The sequence below is a fragment of the Neodiprion pinetum genome, chromosome 2 (genome assembly GCF_021155775.2).
Source record: "Neodiprion pinetum isolate iyNeoPine1 chromosome 2, iyNeoPine1.2, whole genome shotgun sequence".
Lineage (NCBI taxonomy): Eukaryota > Metazoa > Arthropoda > Insecta > Hymenoptera > Diprionidae > Neodiprion > Neodiprion pinetum.
This window is the reverse complement of record NC_060233.1, coordinates 3,317,543-3,338,413: the sequence shown is the minus strand read 5'-3', so window position 1 is coordinate 3,338,413 and position 20,871 is coordinate 3,317,543. Positions and strand designations below refer to the sequence as shown.

General features: G+C 42.6%; 4 protein-coding genes across 6 annotated transcripts; 1 reads left to right on the top strand and 3 right to left on the bottom strand.

Annotated features, from left to right (window-relative positions):
* Positions 1–25: 25 nt before the first annotated feature.
* LOC124211182 (smoothelin-like protein 2) lies at positions 26–741 on the bottom strand. The gene is made up of 4 exons (XM_069133805.1): positions 737–741; positions 534–657; positions 306–457; positions 26–149 (listed from the first exon to the last, which is right to left on the bottom strand). The coding sequence occupies exons 1-4, from the start codon at positions 739–741 to the stop codon at positions 26–28; spliced, it is 405 nt and encodes a 134-aa protein (XP_068989906.1).
* LOC124211417 (uncharacterized) lies at positions 592–7,629 on the bottom strand. The gene is made up of 3 exons (XM_046610463.2): positions 2,921–7,629; positions 755–830; positions 592–657 (listed from the first exon to the last, which is right to left on the bottom strand). The coding sequence occupies exon 1, from the start codon at positions 7,502–7,504 to the stop codon at positions 3,122–3,124; it is 4,383 nt and encodes a 1,460-aa protein (XP_046466419.1). The 5' UTR covers positions 7,505–7,629; the 3' UTR covers positions 592–657; positions 755–830; positions 2,921–3,121.
* LOC124211433 (iroquois-class homeodomain protein IRX-1-like) lies at positions 755–13,341 on the bottom strand. The gene is made up of 5 exons (XM_069133134.1): positions 13,181–13,341; positions 8,192–8,229; positions 7,878–8,012; positions 7,636–7,776; positions 755–866 (listed from the first exon to the last, which is right to left on the bottom strand). Exons 2-5 carry the CDS (start codon positions 8,205–8,207, stop codon positions 850–852), a joined length of 309 nt encoding a protein of 102 aa, XP_068989235.1. The 5' UTR covers positions 8,208–8,229; positions 13,181–13,341; the 3' UTR covers positions 755–849.
* Positions 12,883–20,844, top strand: mol (dual oxidase maturation factor 1 mol). 3 transcript variants are annotated; one of them, XM_069133132.1, is made up of 9 exons: positions 12,883–13,035; positions 14,937–15,282; positions 16,273–16,445; positions 17,778–17,835; positions 18,014–18,148; positions 18,255–18,462; positions 18,896–19,107; positions 20,217–20,412; positions 20,533–20,844. In XM_069133132.1, the coding sequence occupies exons 3-9, from the start codon at positions 16,281–16,283 to the stop codon at positions 20,702–20,704; spliced, it is 1,146 nt and encodes a 381-aa protein (XP_068989233.1). In that variant the 5' UTR covers positions 12,883–13,035; positions 14,937–15,282; positions 16,273–16,280; the 3' UTR covers positions 20,705–20,844. The 3 variants fall into 3 exon arrangements, with proteins under 3 accessions (XP_068989233.1, XP_046466437.1, XP_046466438.1); XM_046610481.2 differs by lacking the exon at positions 12,883–13,035 and adding an exon at positions 13,080–13,210; XM_046610482.2 differs by lacking the exons at positions 12,883–13,035; positions 14,937–15,282 and adding an exon at positions 15,826–15,939.
* Positions 20,845–20,871: the final 27 nt, after the last annotated feature.

The window sequence follows — 20,871 nt, the reverse complement described above, 5'->3', positions numbered from 1 at the left end:
AAAACAACGATCATTAGATTAATAATCAATCCTCATCCTTGAAGCGGCGATAGATAGACTGAACATAGGTAAAAACACACTTCCAGTCTGGTTTTTGCATTATAACCATATCCTCGACGTCCAGTAACGGTGCGATACCTGCAACTTCGCTGAAATTTTATAAATCAATTATGTATTCAGTATCATCTTGGCTACACTGCACGATCGCTTCTTTCTAAGAAACAAGTTTCTTTTATAGAAAAGCAGTTCGAGTCGAGGAATTTTTAGTAAAATTTCGTAGTTATGTAGAATAAATTGGTTCTTACTCAGCTTTGGTGAAAGCCAATTCAAAATTCTTCCTACGTTCCTCCTTGCGAAGACTATGGTAATCAAAAGCATCAGGTCTGAAATGATGAAGCAGCGCACAGAATGCCAATCCGTTGTTCCAACTTGTCGAAAAGTTATCGAGCTGAACATTCTGCGAAACATATTAAGAGATTAGAATTCTTTACCTTTGACTTGCGCAAGGCTTCTCTTTCACTGTTATTACGCACCTCATATTCCTTGGTCTTGGCGCGACACCATGCTAATAGTCTCTCCTTGATTAGAGCAGCATTATTTTGTACCACAGGGTCGGTGAACTTGAACTGAAAGTCTTTCCCAGCTGATTTAGGTGTGCTACGATAACGAATGAGAAATATTTCCAATAGTGATTGCGAATCGAGGAATTTTACATAACATAATTTTAATTTCACACTGCATTATATATAAGTACCTTGGTGATTTTGGAGCACTATTCTGACGATCAAGTTGACGAAACTTAGCAAATGGTGATATGGGCTTCTTGGGTGCTGAAAAATTACCTGATGCTCACCATTCGGTTTTACCTTTACGAATTATATTTAAAGTTATTATATTATATGTGAAAAATTTATTTCAAATATCAGTGCTTTCTACGCATTGACTATGAACATGCAATAATTTTTACATTCTATCATTAATATCACTTGACTAATGATTAAAATGATTTTTTTAACTTTACATCATCACGTGAAAATCATCTAAAAAAAAAATAAATGCGTAGATCAAACTAAACTCTGAATTATTTATTACGTGACAAAATGGGGGTAAACAAAAAAAAAAAAAACAACAACAACAAAAACGGAAAAACTTCACATAGCGCACTGATTTATCTGACCATGATCAAAATTACACGGAAAATATTACCAAATCATCATAGTAGAGGATTATTATGTAGTAAGTTTGGATTTTTTTGGGATTACTGATATGCGGATAATAACAATAATTTCAAATCGGCACACATCAGTGCAGGATCGTGCTGTCTGCAATAATTATGTGTATATGGTATGTTATATAATTTATGTATACGTAGGTACAGGTATACTGATTGCAAATGCCTGATGTGTGCTGTGTAGTGCGTGTTTCGAAGATGGGTTGGCAAAAGCAATTAATTATACTGTAAGAACAAGAATTGGAGAATTCTGTTAAACCTTATTTCATAACATAGAAAAAAAAAGAAAAAAAAAAGAAAAAACAACGTCCAATAATTTTACCGAGTATACGAAAAGACATTGCTTTTTTAATTTTGTTGCACAACAGATTTAAAAGGGATCAACATTAAACGCTAACGATGAAAAACTTTCGACTTCTGTGGAAGGATTCTCAGACTAGTTCACGAATTTGACTATTCATTTTTATAAAATTTTATCATTACCATTGGCAGATGAGAAATGATATTTGTTGTACGAAATTTTCTTGGCCAAATCCTACATTCGAAATTATTTAAAAAGTATACAATTATAGGTATAAATTCTAATGAATTCAAATGCCAGATGCAAAGTGAAAAAAATAATTTATAAAATTAGGAAATACGTATATTTAAAGTGTGAATATAGAGTATTATGTAGACATGAATAATAAGTCGACGTACTAGATTAATATATGTGAAAACCATTTGCGATAATAATAATAATAATAATAATAATAGTGATAATGGTAATGGGCAACTCTGTTAAATAATTGGACTATTAGGACTACATAGTTAGGATATAAAATCTTGCAAGGCAATTTAATATGAGTATAAAATAGGTAAATGTGGAACGTTGATTGAAAAACCAAAAATCACACTCTCAATTACTGGTTAATATTGTCTATTCTATTTTTTAATTGAAGAATACTATGTATATTGTAATATCACGTATTCATTTTTTTTTTCTAAGGAAATATTTTTTCTTTTCATTTATTTTCCCTCGCTCTCTTTCAAATTAAGTGTACAATAGGGTGGTGCTTAAAAAGATAATTTTTGAGTTTCGATCGGCATGCCTCCCAAATCTGTTCTAGATAATTCAAAAATAATTCCCTAATTTTTTCAGATTCTTATCTCAACTCTAACACGTGCTGCAGAGAGGGTGGATTCCATTCAATCCTTTCAGGGGCATATCGAATCTACCGGACGAATTTAGATGAAATTTGGTTGGACGGGGGTTCCTTGGGTTGCTGATTGCGAATCTGAACTTGAAATTACAAAATTCAAAATGGCGGATTCAATATGGCAATATCAAGTGACTCCTTAGGGTTTTGGTCTACCATATTGCATTCGCGACTCTGTTTTTTCAAATTTTGAGAATAGATTCGTAATCAGCGACCAAAAAAATCCCCCTATACTAAATTTCATCTAAATCCGTTCGATAGACTTGATGTTCGCCTGAAAGGGTTGAGTGGGGAAATCCACCCTCTTTGGGGCATGGGTTAGAGACGAGATGAAAATCTAAAAAAATTAAGGATATGTTTTTGAATTATGTGGAGCCGATTTGGGGGGGTTAGCCGGTCGAAATTCAAAAATGACCTTCTCAAGATCACCCTAGTGTACAACGCAATAAAGTAAATGTATATACTGTACAAAAATGAAACAAGAACTCACTGCTTATCAGGGCTGCCTCAAATATAACAACCGTCCATGATCTATCCCAGGGCTTCGGAAACACACATCAGACACGACATACAAAACTGCGTTTGGCTATCACAGCTTCTAAACTCTTGCAGACTCAGTTTTAGTTTTTGTAAACGTTACTATTTAATTAAAAACAAATTTATGGCTTTATTATAGACTATTTATCCACGTTTAATGACGGTTATCGGTTCTAGTTGCTTCCTTGAATAGGCTATCGAACGCTTTCTCAACGTCGGTATTCTCGTCGAGCAGTAATTTATCATTTTCGTACAAATGCGGCATCGTTTGACTCCTCGCTAAACCAACTCCAACTCCTCCTCCGGTGCTACTGTGATTCTTCTTCGAGGACGAGAAATGCCGTTTACTTTTGCTCTCTCGTCTGCTGTTGTTGTTGGATGATTCCGAACTCGGTACGTTCGTTGGACTGTTAAAGTATCTCTGGATCTTTTCTTCCATTCGTTTCATGTTGTCCGAGGCCAACGGAGCTTCGTACTGCTTCGACAGTCTGAGCGAAGCTGGAGACTTCGACTTGGGAGGCTTCAGAAGAGGATTCGGTGCCCCTGGTTGAGGTGGCTGCAAGTTCCCTCTGCTCAAAGCCAGTTGATGCCACGATTCGGACTTGGACAAAACTATGGAACGAGACTGTCTATTTGCGCAGGACATCAGGTACTCGTCGCTCGAATCGATCATGTTCGTCGAGCTGCTTATTATCCCCGAATCTTTGTTGTCGCTTTTGAGCTGCTGCACGACCTTAGACGGTGTGACAACGTTGATTTTTGGCGGTGGAAAGTCCTTGGGTTTCTCGAACTTGGGTATGCTCAACGGTCTGAATCGCTGTCTAGCCGTAGACGATAACGGCAGAAGACTCTTCTCCTCGAACATGTTTATCTTCTCGAGTGTGTTGTTGCTCTCGATGACCGGTTCCTCGTGTTGTTTAACAACAACCGCTGCAGGGGGTGAAGGCTGACTTTTGCCGAATGGAAAATGGGACAAGGGATTTATCTTCTCGTAGTACGAAGATCTCCGATTTACAGTCTCATCAACTTCCGACGACTTCTTGTCATCCCATTTGAACTTTTCCAGCGATTTTCTCCGTGGGTAATCCTGATTCTTGTTGTTCGAATTATCAGCGTCGTTCTGTAACTTATTGATAATTTGCTGCTGGAGATAATTGTGCCGTTGTATCTCATCGAAAGCGTCCGCAGACTTGTCGTTAACTTCGACCGATGGTTTCTTCCTATCGTTATATCCACCGTAGCTGACCGACATGTGGTCATTCGTCGAGGAGGGATAAGCCGACACTTCCATGTTGTACAGCTTTGGATTGGGGAAAGGTACTTCGCTCAGGTCGGGTTCGGAGCTTTCCGGAGTCGTGGCGACAGTCGCAATCGCGCATTGATACCTCGTCACGATTCCCTCCGAGCTGATGTCCTGGTTCTGGATGTTCTCATCTTCCAGAAGCATCCGTTGATCCCGGAACACCTCGATGCTCGCCACATCCGGTGTTTCCGGCTCCGTTACATACATCTGGATTTCCTTATCAGGGTTGTTTTCACCCAACGAAGAAGAAGAGGAAGAAACCATCTGATCGTTGTGCGTTCGTTCGTTCTGAGTCGGATTATGAGCGTGGTCGTGATTGTAGTAATGCTTCGTCTCCGGGTACGAGTTCCTCAAATTGGCATCCATGTTCGAGCCGAATTCCTTCCTCGTTTTGTAACTCTGATAAGGAATGTAATCGGAGTCCTTATAATTTATCGACGTATTATTCCTCGTCGGTAACTTATTAGCCTGCAGATGTTCATTATCCTGCTGCGACTTCGCCATCGTCCTGCTTGTATTGGTTTCGTACGACCCTGATAAGCCCCGAGGATCATCTGCATGCGTATGTTCCTCTGGAAGCTTCGCGATCTTCACCGAATTACTTTGGTTCGTATAGTCACCAGGCTGACGGTGAGTCGTCGTGTCTCTTCTCGGTTGGGCCGAATACTGCACGTTGTAGGTATCGCTTGGTCTGTAAAAGCCGTGAGGATGACTCGGGTAATTCGGCTCGATGATGGAAGACGCTGGTTTATTGTTAGCTTCCGACAGCTGGTTAGAAACTGCGTTCGCTTGGCTGGCCAAGTTTCGCGTCATGGAATCCTCGTAAACAATGGAATTCTCTTGAGTTTTGCTCGCCATGTTGGACTGAACGGGAATGCTGTTTAGACGAGTCACCGCTTCGTTTAATGGTGGAGGATAAATGACCTGCTGAGGTTTGTATTCCGGGGAGGAATAATCCTGCGATAGTCGTTTATTAGAATTCTGATTGCTGTTCAGGTTGTTGAACGTTTGCACCGGAGGTTGCCGTTTCACGATCTGCACTCTGGGATGATGATTTTGTAGAGGAGCGATGCTGCTCGAATTGTTGTAGTTTTCACGCGTACCCGCAGCCTTTATGTAGTGTGATTTCAGAGGCGTATGAATATGACCAGGTTTTTCCTCTTTGTTGTCCTTGAGTCTCAACGCTTCGTTCACGTACCGTTGATTCACCTTCGGTTTATTCTCGTAGTTGTTATGCTCGTTCGCGATTTTCTGCATCATGAACGAATGTGAGGAAGTCCGAACCGGCGGTTCGGCCTCCTCGATCTTCTTCGGCGGGTAGCTATTCACGTTCTGTAACTGCCCGTAATACTCGGTCCGTTCCTCGTTCCTCGGGACCTTATCTGCCTTGGTAATCTTTGTCGTATTTCCGGGATATCCGATGTACGGATACTGATGTTTAACCGCAGCCTGTTCGTCGCCGTTCACGTTGGCGTTTACTATCAATTTTGAGGAAATGACGTTTCGGTTCCCGGGCAAATAGGAGCGCACGGTATTGTCTGACCTCGATTGGCTCAGATTCAGAGGGTCGGAAATCGCCGCTGATCCATGCTGCGGGTTCAAATTTTTCGCGACCTTTCGCTCCGCTGTTTCGTACCGCGATTGCAGGTCGTTCATTTTGTTGAACTTGTTCTTGTTTTGCGCGACGATCGAGTTCGGTGCAGCTAAGGTCTGGCCTCCGTTCTCCTGGTTGAATATCTTCACCTTTGCCTGAAGGGAGTTGCTGCCCCCCTTCGGTAGGTAACCCGACTTGAATATCGACGCGTTTTCGCTCCGATTAGCGGGCTTCTCGATCCTCTGAAACGGGGACGTTGGCGCGTGGGTGAAACCACTCTGTTTCGGTTTTGGCTGAGTCGTGTACGGCAGTCGCAACGTTCCGACGACCACCCCATCGGACTCCCCGCTGTCCGAGGTGCCGCTGAAAGATCGTCTTGAGGATGACTCCGAGTTGCCGGTAACCCTTGAGTTCTCATCGGTCGCAGGTGAGACGAGTTGCGAGGCAGGTTTGTCGAAGGTTGTTTTTATGTTGGAAAACCTGTTATTCCAATTCTTGTCCACGTTGTCCGGTTGTCTGTAGTTAAACGACTTGAACGGCAGTTTGCTGTTGCTCGGCGCTGTGTCGTTATTTTTGTTGATCAGAGCTAGGAACTTCCGGTCGTTGTCCGTTTTCGGTTTGAACGCTGGAATGATGTTCGCATTGTTTCCCAAACTTTTGTCCCCGATGTCTATCGGTCGTCTCAGAGCCGCCGATTGATTTTGGCCAAAGTTTTCTGCCTGCAGTTTAAGGTAGCTCGGTATGTCGATCGTGTTCGCTCTCTTGATCTTCGACTTCTTCGCCACGAATTTATTATACTTCGAGGCAACGGGCTGCTGGTAAAAGGCCGGAACCTGATGATTGCTGTATTCCTCATCCTCTGCCGGCTGAAACTCCCGCTCCTCTTTTCTCGGCATTTCCGCTCGCTTGATCACATTTTCCAACAGTACCACGTTCCCTTCCGTTGATCCGATTTCCGGAGGCGGTGAGGAGGAATGCTGACAGTATACGTTCTCCTTGTAAAAATCCTTGTTCTTGTTGTAGTAGGCAGTCTGTTGCTGGTTTATCGCGTCCTTGATGTGCTTCTCGCGAACCTGTTCAAAAGTCTTTAATTTCGGCGGGGGTGGAGGTGGAACCTGCTGAGCTCCAGATTTGCGGACAAAAGTTTCCTCCGCCGGTTTTTCCACCGGTGGTTGCACCTGGGCCTCGATTATGGGTTTGGCCTGCGCGGTGCAGGGGCTCAAAGGACTAGGCAGGACCTCATTACCGATGTTTTTCTCGTCAAGTAGCCGCCTCGCGTGGGCTATTTCCTCAGCGGAAACACCGATGGTATGTCTGTTTGCCCGGCGTCGTTTACCGCCGGTTCCTTGGGCCGGTTTCGAGGCCTTTTCTGATGGCTCGGCCGAAAGCTCCTCCGGGACTTTCAGCCTCGAAAGGAGATTCGATATCAGCCGTAGCAGGTGAAGCTTATTCGTCGAGTCTAGGGTCGAGTTGTACTTTGTGAGCGTGCCGACGTCGACGCGTCTGAGGGTATCCTGGAGCCGGGAAAGCGCCGTCTGAATATCCGACAGCAGAAGGTCCTCCAGGAACTTTAAATCTAAGGGCTTTGGACTCTGGTTGCTCTGCTGCTCTATGGAATGGCAGAGACCGGAAGCCCACATTCGGAGGTCTTCTTCCGAGTCGATACCCGAGTCTTCGAGTGGCAGAGGATCCTCGCTGCTCTGACTCGAGCAGGACAATTCGAGCGCCGAACGAAGCCGCTCTACTAATACAGGCAACAAATTGCACTCACCCGGTTTGCTCTGATCGGACGGCGGCGATGTCGGCTTCTTCGCTTCGACTGATTCTGAATCACTTGTCGGCTTCTTGTCTGCTGTTGCCGTCGGGGGTGCTTCTTCGCTGCTGATGCAGTTAACCGGCGTCGATTTTGATTCTGAAACAGGTTGCGACGAATGTGAGGATCAATTATTCGACACTCCGAGTCTGGGAAATGGAGGAAAATTAACCAGCTCAAAAGTTAAGGGGCGTACTAACTTGTTTCAGTGGGCTTCGTTTCTTCCGGAGGAATCTTCACGTCTTCTGTTTCGGCATCATTATCGCTTTCCGACTTGGCGACATCGGTTGAATCGATCGAAGCTTCCTCGTTGTCGTCCTGCACCGACGGTGTGCCTGGAATATCGATTGTAATCGTATATAACGTTTCAGACAGTGATCCGATTTCCAGACGATTCTTTATTCGCTACTTCATGCATATTATTTTTCTCATTCCGTTACGTATTACATATATTGAATTATTTTTACTATAGGTATATATACATATATTATTTGTGCTTAGTGATTTGTCGTACCTTCAGTTTCCGACATCTTACCTCGCTAATGGGGACGCCTAAAAAGAAAGAACAAAAATTTCGTTACTAATGATAATAATTCGAGTAGAAGCAAAAAGAAAGTTCACTCCACTTTGAACAACGGACAGCGAATGAATCTAGAGTGCAGTCTGAATATGTGGAATGCATATGTTCCTTCTACGCGTGCAACATAATGCATTTCGTATTATAACTTGCTTAACGCAGTGCATAAGTTAGTTTATCTATCACCGCTTATATCGCGAGGAATGCTTGCTTGACGCTCTTGACGAGATAAAAACAAAACGGAGAACGAAAAAAAATAAGAAATAAGAAGAAGAAAAGGAAAAAATTACGTGACCACCTGGATGTCTGAGACGACGACGTACAAGTTTTAAGAATCACTCAAGATTCATTGCCGGATAAATAGAACATCATATATATATAATAAGGTCTAGTCTATCCATCGCTATAATTTTGTCTCTAAGAAAAAGAAAAAAAAAACGTGATATTGGTACTATAGCAAGTAAAATCATCATTGCTGTCGGTTCGTTTCTATCTTATTTCTTCTCGCCAAACAATGGGTATGAACGGTTTTCGCGATTTTAACCCATGGCGACGGTGATGATGTTTTTTTCTTCCTCCATTTCTAATGTTGGATGGTCGCGTAGTACCGTCATTTAGTTCAAATTTTCTGCGCACAACGGGAGACACGTTTTTAAAAAATCAATGCGTAGGATTTCAAACACTTCAGTTTCGCATTTGCTTTATGTACGCACACACACACGCAGCTCTGGCAGCTTGCTATTTTACACGCGAAAATAGCTCTTTTGACCTGTTTAACGTAAACCGCAAATTCTTGCTAATTCCGTGTCTCCAATACTTACGTGCATATACCACGTATGCAAAGATTTCTCTTTCAACCCTGTTATTTTTTTTTTGGTATTGAGTGGGTTGCTATTATTTTCCTCCGCGGTATATTTACGACGATTCGCGAAGGAGTATCTTACGCCTAGACCATACAAGTCGAAGGAAAAACACTTTGTCCCATTCACATAGTTTCGTGATCCTAATTCAAGGCACTCTCAGTCATCTGACTTTAGGTTCCATCAAAACGGAGAAAGATGAATACGTATAAAAACACACAACTACAGTGAAATCGGAAAAATAGACGAGAAGACACCTTCTATAGGCATGATAGTGCGAGGCGTGTTTGGCACGAGACGCGGCGAATACAAACTTGGTTTGCACATTGGATCTGTATCTGCAGTGAGGGAGAGAGACGTCGCAATAAAGCTTTTGCAGACGAGTGTAGGTATCTATAATACGTGGGTTTAAGTACAAAGCGAGAAAGGGCTGGAAGCGTATAGTTGAGCCAAAATAGGCCCGAATTAAAACTATACGGGATATGGCTGGAAAAATTTGTGTATAGGGATTTTCTACCCTGAGGAATTCAAATTTGAAGTTATTTTTGAGCTGGATAACCGGCGTTTCGAGAAAACAGGAAATTTTGACGATTTTTGCGGTTTCCTCAAAAACTGCTTTTCGGCCATCGTGTAGAGCGGAATATTTTACATCGAACTACGTCCTCCTATGCCGGAAACGGAGTTGGTTTAACAAATTAAGGAAGAAGAAATTCTATTTATCAACGGGATCTGGGGAATTTTGGTAAAATGATGACATTTTTCTCAATTTGTTAATCCGACTCCGTTTCCGGCATGTGAGGATATAATTCGATGTAGAATTTTCCGCAATACACGATGGTCAAGTCGTTTATCATCTGTCGATAGCAGTTTTTGCGGAAAACGCAAAAAACGTAAAGTTTTCCTGTTTGCTCGAAACGCCGGAAATGCGGCTCAAAAATGACTTCATAATTGTGTTTCTTGGGGTCGAAAACCCCTTTCGGCATCAAAATGCACCCATATTACGAAATTTTTTTCATTCAGATCTGTTTCGGCTGGACTGTAGTAGCGGTTTGTGCGTATTTAAGCAAGTATAATACGCCTTGATCACTGCACCCGGTACTACCGCGGCCACTACCCACGAGGCCGCGAAGTCTATAAATAATATCACACACAATATAACACTGTACCACAACTATATATCCACAGTATACAAAGTATAAACGACCGGCTAGCCTCCCCCTCTTTCACCTCCAGCCGGTATCCCCTCGCAATATTTTTCTTTCACATACACATTACGTTTTTTCCAAAGGATATAATATTTCAAACCGAATAATCGAACTCGCGAACCTACAGGTTGAACCTCTTTCCCTTTAGAATTTGGATATAGGAATCGTGATCATTCGTGTCTAACTGCTGCTACGTCATCAAAGTTAGTAACGTTACTGTAACGACCAATGTTCGAGAAAAATCTCTGCTTCGCGTCATCGGAATTGTCTGAAATTTGGTAAACGATACCGATATTTTTTAAAAGTCCACTCCTTGAAAGTCATAGTAAAATTGTAAAACAATGAATATGATACTGATGTTTCGTGACGTTAACGTTACTCACTTCAACCTATTTTTCTGCTCATGGTCGTTCAGACGCTGGTGAACATTTGCTAACCGGATAACCGTCAGGGTCGAATCCGGAACACTGACAGCGTACCACGGTAAGGACCGCAAGCTGTATGCTGCGGGATGAAATTGTACGTCGCGTTACCTTACCCACGTAGCTTTTTTGTATTCAAAAAGAGTCTCCCATAAGGCGGATATGCGATTCTCTTTGTACGTACATAGCCGAGTCGGTGAAGTTGGAGGGACGATATTTGCGAGCCGCGCGACTTTCGGTGTAGGAATGATATACCGCATTCAGAAGATAAAGATACCTACACCGAAACAAGTTGGTACAGCAAAGTGGAAAACCCCCGTTTACAGCAAAGCGATAACCCCAACGGTCTTCTTATAGAAACAACCCGAGGAGCAAATTTAGACCGAAAGATCCGCCGCCGCCTTCATCTGCAGCCACCAACCACCAAAGCTGCACAGTCAGGCTACTTTGCACACTACCCGCCAATTTTTTACCCGCGATATAAAAATTCCGGTGTCGTTCAATCGCTCCTTGAATGGTTTCAGTCTACCAACTCAAGCAAGCCTTGTTTATACTTTCCTTTCCTGATCGATGTAAAAAATTTACGCTGTTAAAATTGACCAATGGCGGCTGATGCGAACTACCATAGAACAATTTTTTTGGTAAATTCAGAACTTGAACTTGTCAGATAGTGAAATATTCTCTAGAAATCCACACCGATTTTTTTTATTCTTACGAGACTTGGACTCGAGACTTATCGACGTTTAACACGATAAATTTAGGAGGTTGACGCACGCTTTTAGAGAGCTTGGCTGCAGGTCGTTGTCGTCGCATCCCTGCGGTGACGTGGTTGTATATCGTGCAGCACAATGGTATAACAAGTCTATGAATGCGGGCGTCACACAACCGCGACGAGTGAGTATAGGAAGGACCTATACCTCTGATACTTGACCGATTCGTCACGCGGAAATGAAACTTTTCAAACAAGGTCGCCGAGGGTTCAGGTTCGATAATATCAAACGTTCGTTTCCTCCGTCCAGATTTCCAGCACAACGCGTTGCGCTGATCAACTTCACCGAATCCCAACTTCAAACACACTTGGCACCCGATAGAAGAGCTTCCGAGATCCAAATTTGGTTCCGCATGTTATTCGATCAAAAACGTGCACTTGCAATTTGAATATGGTGTCCTCATTTAGTCACAAGTACATATATATATACCTACATGTATATATATTGTATCCATGTATGTATGTACGAACACTTTTCGGAGATGTCGATCATTTACTGCACGTGCTTCTCAGTTAGATCTAATCGAACTTCACGCGTTGTTTTCCCATTTTCGAACGTAAAAACGGCTATCTCTTGTAGAACGTGAAGCCACTGCATGTTGGACCGATAAAAGGCGGGTATTGAAAACGGTGATGCAGACGGCTCAGGGTTTACCGTAAATAGATCGGTCAGTCGCACGTCTGAGACTAAGGAACGCGGGGACCCCGGGAAGCCCGAATTCGAACTGAACCCTATCCATACGGAATCCCCATGTTCCCTACATCGGTCGAAGATAACCGGGAGCGGTGGTTATCGGTCGACTGCACGAGCTGCAATGACTGCAGTCGAAGAAGAAGAAGAAGAAGAAGAAGAAGGAGACGAAGGAGACAAAGACGAGGGAGAAGAGAGCCGGAGGTGACGAAAGCGCGAAAGAAGACCGTTCGGAGAGAAGCGGATCAAAAATGACTTACGTAAATGGATGAGCGCGACGCGCTACGATATGCAGCAAGCAGCAGCAGCGGCAGGTCTTCGAGGAATCGTCGATAAGTGGACTGACTAGTGTCAGGTAGTAATTCTTCTGGTTATCACCTGCAGCAGCGGTAGCAACAGCAACAGCGGCTATAAAGCCGTGAAACTTGGCGGTCTCATGACCCCGTAAGGAGAGCAATCAGACCGTCGAGTACGAAGAATCGCGGCGAATATTATACGAGATATTATGAATTCCGTATGTAATTCCGGTCTCGCTCGAACCAACCGGCACTCTTGGGCATGTGTGATAACCGAGTAAGAGAGCCCGGTAGGCACTGGGCGTCGAGTGTAGGTAATCCGCGGAAGAGGATCGCGCGTGTCGAATTGGCCGTTGTGCCGACTGCCCTGACTCCAAATGTGGTCGCGGTCGCCGATTCACCGAGTAACGACGACGACGACGACTACGACCAGCGGCGAACCGAGACTCGACGACCTCCCGGAAAATTTTCGCATCATCCGCAACCCCGGATCACGTCACAGTCTATATAACACACTCGTAGTCGACGATAGTTGACGGTTGGTACTGATCAGGGACCGAAGAAGGGACCAACGACAAAAGCAAATCCCTACAATTCCACTGCCACTGTTGTTGCTGCTGATGGTGATGCTGGTGATGCTTGAATTTGTTAGTTAGGACAAATTTCGAGAGTATGGTTGTTACCTTCGAGGGTTGGTAGGCAGTGGTGTTAAGGTAGGTGGTGGTGGTGGTGGTGGTGGTGGTGGTGGTTTTGGGGCCGATGTGTTTGGGCGACTGCGCGCCAAGCCTCAGACTCTGAGACGATGCTGCCTTTGCTTCTTCTTCTTCTCCTTCTTCTTCTGCTTCTTCTACTTCTAATGCTGCTGCTGCTGCTGCTGCTCCCGAAGTATGGCATCACGCTGCCGGATTTAGATCGCTACCGAAATAGCTGAGTTATTGCTGTTACCTCAAACCTTAGCCGTCTGTTCTCTGCATGTATGTACATCTTGTCGGCGTACACCTTAATTTCCCACCATCGATTTGCCAAATCGAACACATGCGCGCGCGGTATCGTTTTTTTTCTTCTCTATCTCCGATCCAAAACCCCCTTTTCATTCCATTTTTTTCTTCTAGCTTTTGTACCATACACCGATTCAGCAGTCGTCGAACTCGTATTGTTTTTTTTTTATATCGCAGCAGCGCTGTACATTCGCTGAATTATTGACTTCCGGCGCAGAAAGAGGAAGGTATGCAGACCGTGAAGGGAGAATTACAAGATTAAAAAAAAAAAAAAAAACGTAAAACTTGCGCTTAAACTGTTATAACTGCTTCTAAAGATTCTCAAAATCTAAACGAAATCTAAGCTATGTGGTTGATGTATTGTACCTAATTTTTTTTCTCAAATTTATTTCGCTGTGTCTTCGAGTCAATCGATTCACGGCTGCTTTTTTCAATTGACATTTAGTATACCGGAATAATTGAATACATTAGCTACATACATGACACATAACGGTACTGTAGAGTTCAATCTCTGTCTGAGTCACCTTTAATTACAAATTTTCACCTACAGTGATATCCACGATGAGAGACGGACGGATTCGTTCGTTCATTTTATTTGGTAAATCGTTATCGGAGAAGAGACGGTATCGTACACGTCTTCGTGACTACGTAAAAGAAAAAACAAAAACACCTCGTTGAACACTTTTCATTCTGTAATCAGTATACGTGACTGTTTTGCTGAAACACCATCGTTACCCCATCGTAAGTGGGTATAAAAATAAACGACGTGTTGTTTTTTTTTTTTTTTTGTTTTTTTGACGAGAAAACTAAAAAAACATGAAAATTAATTGACACCGAATATTCAGACCTTAGACGCGTTACAATTATGTTCATAATTAACGACGTGCATCGAGCGTGTCGGAAATAATGTGAGCATGGAAGAAAAAAAATAAAATAAAAACAAATGTACTCATATTATCAATTAAGAACCGATATCGCGTGCCGTGTGTTTGATCCATGCTGCAATCATTTGGCCTTTTAATTATTGCGACAGTCCGAAGTAGGTATTGCTCGTCGAATGCATAAAAGTAAATCCAATAAATTCCAAACATCCAGCCTACCCGTTAAAGCAAAAGGAAAGACTTGGAGATTATTTGGCAGGAGGCAGCGGACGCTGACAAAATTATTCCACAATCAAACCTAGCTGGCGATTAATTACGGCACGTGAACGACGTTCTCATCGTTACCGACGTAGGTACAGTCGTCGACATTTAAAGTTCCAAGCGGTCTCCCACTTCGAGACTCCCTTCTCCGTTCTCCACAACCTGCAGTAGCAGCAGCAGCAACCGACGGAGGCCACTTTCAATTCGAAACCTGTTAACCCACTTAACGGCAGTCTTTGTGCCACTTTTGTCCTTACCTGATGATGGCTGTGATACAAGACACGTAGTGTACACCTCAGGTGCGAAAGGTGCGTGGAGGAAATGGTCAGCACCTGATGGAGGATTCGCTTCTTCGTGAAACGTTAAAGCCTCTCCGGATACTGAAGAACAATAATTCGGCTCCAGGACCTCGTCGAGTACTCTGTTCTCTTGGATTACGACAACAACGAACACATGCACTCGTTATCTAGTATATAACATTTAACGAGGAGACTGGATAAGTGCGTCAGATCCATCCTCGCTGAAATTGTACCGATTGGAAATTTGGAACGTAGTAGAATTAACCGGTGGAAGTAGAGCAGAGCGGATATTATTCTTTATGGTTTAGTTCCTCCGGCACTGCTGCAGCTGCGAAATCTTATTGTGGTAAGGAAAATAAAGAAAAACAACCAAACAAAAAATAAAAAATCATTCCGAATTATTATCCTCTGGCGGTTTCGTTCAACGATCACGCACGCACTTTGTGCTGCTTTTAGGCCGCGAACCGGATGCGGAGCAATCATTTTTTCCGAAACTAAAATACCCGTCACACTCTTCTGCAGTTTGTAGTTCGACTTAAGTGCCAATCCTCTACACTGTATAAAGTTTCTAAGATGTTGCGCGAATTGGGATCGTTCCGATTTCGAACGAATTATTGTTACGGCATTTTCATAACGTCAAGTTCACCTGTGACACAACCGGTTTTACATATACATGAATTGTTCGCATGTGTAAAGTCCGGGGTGACGTGACTGCCGATTATTTTCACGTACAATAAATATTATCCTTTTTATTTTTTTATTCCAGACATATCCGCGTCGCGAATATCACAAGTATATTCATGGTATCCCACAACAGTTTGTTCTCTTCTTTCTAGGTTTCAATAAAAAAAAAAGAAAAAAGAAAAAAAAATTCAACGCATTGTACGCTGTGCCGGCAGACGGCACAATATTGTTATAGGCTGTTGAAACGCTCTTCGCGCATTCCTCTCGAGGCCAATATCCTACCAAGACCTGACTCACTGCAGTCTGTATACCTATACAGGTACACTCATGTTCTCATTATCCAACACCGTCCACGACTCCGAACGATATTATATCAACGTATAATGCTCCTTTCTCGAAAAATTTTTGGCCCAATTGCGTCGTTTGATTTTAATTCAATTCGAAACGGAGAACGTTAATTCATGTCGAATCAAACTGTTGAACGGAATATTATTCTTTCCAACATTCATAACGATTAGAGTTCGGCGTTGATGCTTCGGCGGAACTCTTTTCATTTCTCTCGTCTGGAACAATTCTTATGCAACGATAAAGTGAAGGGGATGACGTTGGGATTTTTTTAAATTTAATTCTTCTTTCGTTCGTTTTCTTTCAGAATGCGAAATGAGGGGCTGGTTCGACGCATTTCGTAGCGACGGTGGACCGACGCTGTACAGTTACAGTAACCGGACGCCAGTCAGTGGGGACGTTCACCTGATAACGATATTCGTTATATTTTGCACGATATTCACGGCGTTCGTTATCATATTTCCAGGAATACGAAAGGAGGTGAGATGATGATGGTGATTTTATTACTTAATTGGTACTTATATCGCAGATGCGCAATGTAGTTGCTATTCTAACATACAATATGTTGCAAGCAACACGTCGTGACGAGTGACACCTGCATTATAAGTACGTGAGCATTGTCATGTTGCAGCGTCTCGTCGAATTAACTTTGAAAATTAATGAAATACGGAATCAAATTACGGATGCGGTTCTCGTTCGACTTAGTCGTGTTGTAAATTAAGTGATCGTTGTGAAATCGCACGCGTAAAGCATCCGCCTCTTATAATTTGACCAATACAACTTGTGATGTGAACCGGAAAACTTTGAAGGTTTCTGATACAGCGCGATCAGTCAGCCTGGGTGTATTAATAAAATCGTTCAAGCGTTGCGAAGCCTGTTTAGTTGGATCTGATTTTATCCTCGCAGCTTTTTACATCCAGAAATGTGTACGCGTTTAAATTATACATACATCGTATAATATTTCGCAAGAGACGCGGCGGCGCGATGACGTTGGGTAAATATAATTAATGTGTATTCGTTGAACGAAATTTTTTTGTTCCTCCTCTCATTTTTTGCTACACTGTGTAAGATTTCCTGAATACGATTGATCGACGTTAAGTTATGTATGTACGTATCGTATTTCGCAACTGCATCGAGAAGCTTGCTTCGATTCTAGGCGGAAGAGTCTTTCCATTTTAAAGTAACAATCACACGCACTTAATTGACATACATTAACCCTTTTGGTCATACTGGTAACTGTTCTTACCACCTATTATATCCACTTTTTGTATATGTAGAGAACTTTGAAAACATATTTCTTTCTGGTTTCTTGCCATTTATACCAAAATCATAAGGTTTTGCGGTCGTTGACTACGAATCTGAAAGCGAATTTTTAAAATTCGAGACGGTGGATCCAATATGGCAGATGAAAATTTCAAATTCGATCGAATCTGAAGGAAAAACTGTGCCCAGGTGTTTTCGGGTTCGTCGATTACGAATCTCAAATCAGATTTCGAAAATTCCGTATGCCGAATCCAATCACCGACTCCAAAACTCCTGTATAGCGTTTTTTCACCGTATTCGATCAAATTTGAAATTTTCGTCCTCTATATTAGATCCGCCATCTTGAATTTTTCAAATCTGATCACAGATTCGTAACCAACGACCTCAAAATCCATAGCGTACTATTCTGTTATAAAAGTTGATTCTGTACAATAATGTTTGAATGAAAGGGTTAAATGTGACGAATTCACAGTGTGTATAATATACAAATGTACAATATACCTGGACAGATAAACACGATCGTTTGAAGTGCAAATATTTGTTCCGCAGAGGCTAACGACATTCCTAACCGTAACCCTCAGCCTTTTTGTTGGAACAACGATTCAAGGTTCGTATAACAGTTTGAAAAGTCATTGGCTGCAGTTTAGCGTGCCTTAAGGCCGCAAAGCAGCGTAATATAATGCGGCGGTAATTCCATCATCATTGTGCAACCGCGCAATGTCATTACGCCAATTTATTTTAAATTACATTATTTCTATTGCGAACCTGTAACGACCGCGTCGCAGTTGCTCAATACGGATCGACATGGCACACAGCTTCCACAACGGTCGTCAGTTCCTACAGCGCTTTTTCAAGGGAAAAAATGACCGCTGAGGTCGGTGGGTACATCGGCCTGATGCACATCAATATCACCTACACAGGTACGTATGTACGCAGGAAGGGAACGAAGGACAGGTGAATAGAGGAAACAAAAAAAAACTGGAATACCATCCGACATTCGTAACTGATTTTACGCCAAATCATTAGGCGGCGAGGGTCACAACGACGTCGAATTCAATGAACGATTTTGGTGGCGAAGTCCAACTGAGATGTCGAAGAGCTTCAAAGAAGCCCTGCACAGAGGCGCCCCCTTCCCGATTCTTTCGGTAGCCGAGTACTTCAGTCTTCATCAGGAGGGTTTTTCCTGGGGCAGCCGATACAGGGAGGCCGGATATTACTCGTCGATAATGCTGTGGTAACTAGCCTGACGTTTGAATTTCGAACAGTGTATCTAACACGGTCTTACATACAGGTCTGGAAACTCCATTGGAGGGGGTAGGCTAGGAGTGACTGAGATATTGAATCAATTTGTAGTTTACGGTTTCGACACTGCGTCGCTACTATCTAGTAGGGCTGAGTTACAGAACCTCAAATTTCATTATTAGGCTGTAGCGCGCTTGCGCCAACAGAGAGAAATTTTTTCTATCTCTGTCGCTCACAGGTGACACGGGTGACCCTACTAGGTTACAGCGACCCTTGCGGCCAATCTAAGAATTATTGAAAGTGGACTCAAGAAGTGAGTCACCCCCATCACCAGATTTTCCAGACCTACCTATATGTAAGACCTTGGTATCTAACCTCAATTGTTTTAACAAACGATTCTCCCCCCCCCACCCCCATTATTATAGGACCTCCTTCGCTTCTTGGGCCATGATGAACCTCCTCCTGATGGTTGTGCCTAGATACGGAGCCTACAGCATGGTCTGCACTGGAATTTGCATGCTGTTGACCAATCTCACCTACTGGTCTCTCCTGCCGTGCGAACCTCTCGTCGCGCACGTCGATGGATCTATTCTAATTTTCAATTTGGGATGGAATTACTGGCTCGTTCTAGTCGCTGGTGGGTTTTGTCTGTAATCGATATTCTGTGTTTGTGTTTTTTTTTTTTAGCAGTTACCGACGGAGCAGACTTTCCTTTATTTTGAAAATTCATATTTCCTCTGGATTTCGTGGAAACTCGAGCAGTTACCGACGGAACAGACTTTTTCTCATTTCGAAGATTCATATCTCTACTCGATTTCGTGGAAACTGTTTTTCTCGCGCTTTTGATCGAATCGATATGCGGGAAAAACCCCGCGCTGATTTATATCCTCGCACAAGTTTACGCGGCTGTATTTCAAATTCATTTACATTATTCACTATACATATATACGTAACGACGCGTGATTTTGATCGGTACGTTATTTGTGGATATTCTGTGAAGTCATTAGACGTTCTCGATTATTTTGCTTTTCGGATATTTTAGAATTTACGATCCGATGCACAAGACTCGCGTCAATTTGTCAAACTCCTACGCGAGTTCATTTCGACATTCTTATTGCAGAAATAAGAATTTCAAGATGAAGAAAAAAAAATTATATATATGTCGGCCGCGTACAGCAACTCGGTGAATGATTACGACGTATCTATAATCTGAAGACAGTTTCCCGCGTTCCATTCCAAAAGTGTCGATCACTCGCGACACATTTTGTGCGGAATATTTTTCCCCTTCCTGTCTTGTGGGCGAGAGAAAGAAAATGGAAAAAATTGTTCGGTATCGTTCAGACGCTACTCTTATGTATATGTATATATATGCATGCCTATAGGCATGTAACGTTCTTGGCGATGAGCCCATTACGGGGATAGAACAAGACGTACAGACGCGACTAAATGGAAGAGAAAATGAAAGGGAGGGAAGGGGAGGTAAAATCGTGGGTGAGGGAATGCAAAAATAACTGACCGTATTTTTTTACTTATAGTATTATACCTACGCGAAAAAGGGAACGAACCTCCATACATAAATATGAAAATCATCCACAACTTATTTGTAATTCGACCATTTAATTGTCAATCGATAACGTTCAAAAATATTTTCAGTATTTATACAATCCACAGCTTCGACGACATGATAAAAATAAGATTCAACAAAATAAAAATTAAAAAAAGATCGTCTATCCGTTTTTGGAATAGGAGTCGGATGCCTATTCGCCGGTCTCGTGATCGCGGCTATCGATCTGATATTTCCCCATCAATTTTCAACGATCCTAGAGGTGGATTACGACACACCGTACGATCGTCACGTAATTATTGAGGAAAGTTTCGACACCAGGAACACCAGGCGAAAGTTGCCAAAAATTGAAGACGCTTTTGGCGAACGTATAATGAGGTAAGATGAAAGCAATTATCTGTAAGCTGCGAAGATTTAACTGCAATTTGTAAAAACATACAGCTAATGAAACACTGATTTTTATCGACCTTCAATTCTTGTGCGAATTTTACCTTTCAGACAGCTTTCCCACAAGCTAGGTAACGGCAGGGATGACACAAAGGGCGTGATAAATCAGGGATACGTCGGCACCGAACAGCTGGAATTCGCTCAACCGACCGAAGAAGATCCGAACAAGAATCAGAACTGGTCTTATCCATTTCCACCGTCGCCACGACGAACGATTAACTAACAGAAGTTAATCGTAGCGATCTATCCAATATTTACTAATGCTAATTATGAATTATTTATGCAAGTCGGTTGTGTAAATGTATAATGTACATGGATAAATATAACGTAACCGTTGTATACGGAAGATCAATGAAACGCCAATCAATATCCTTACTGTAAATATCATCT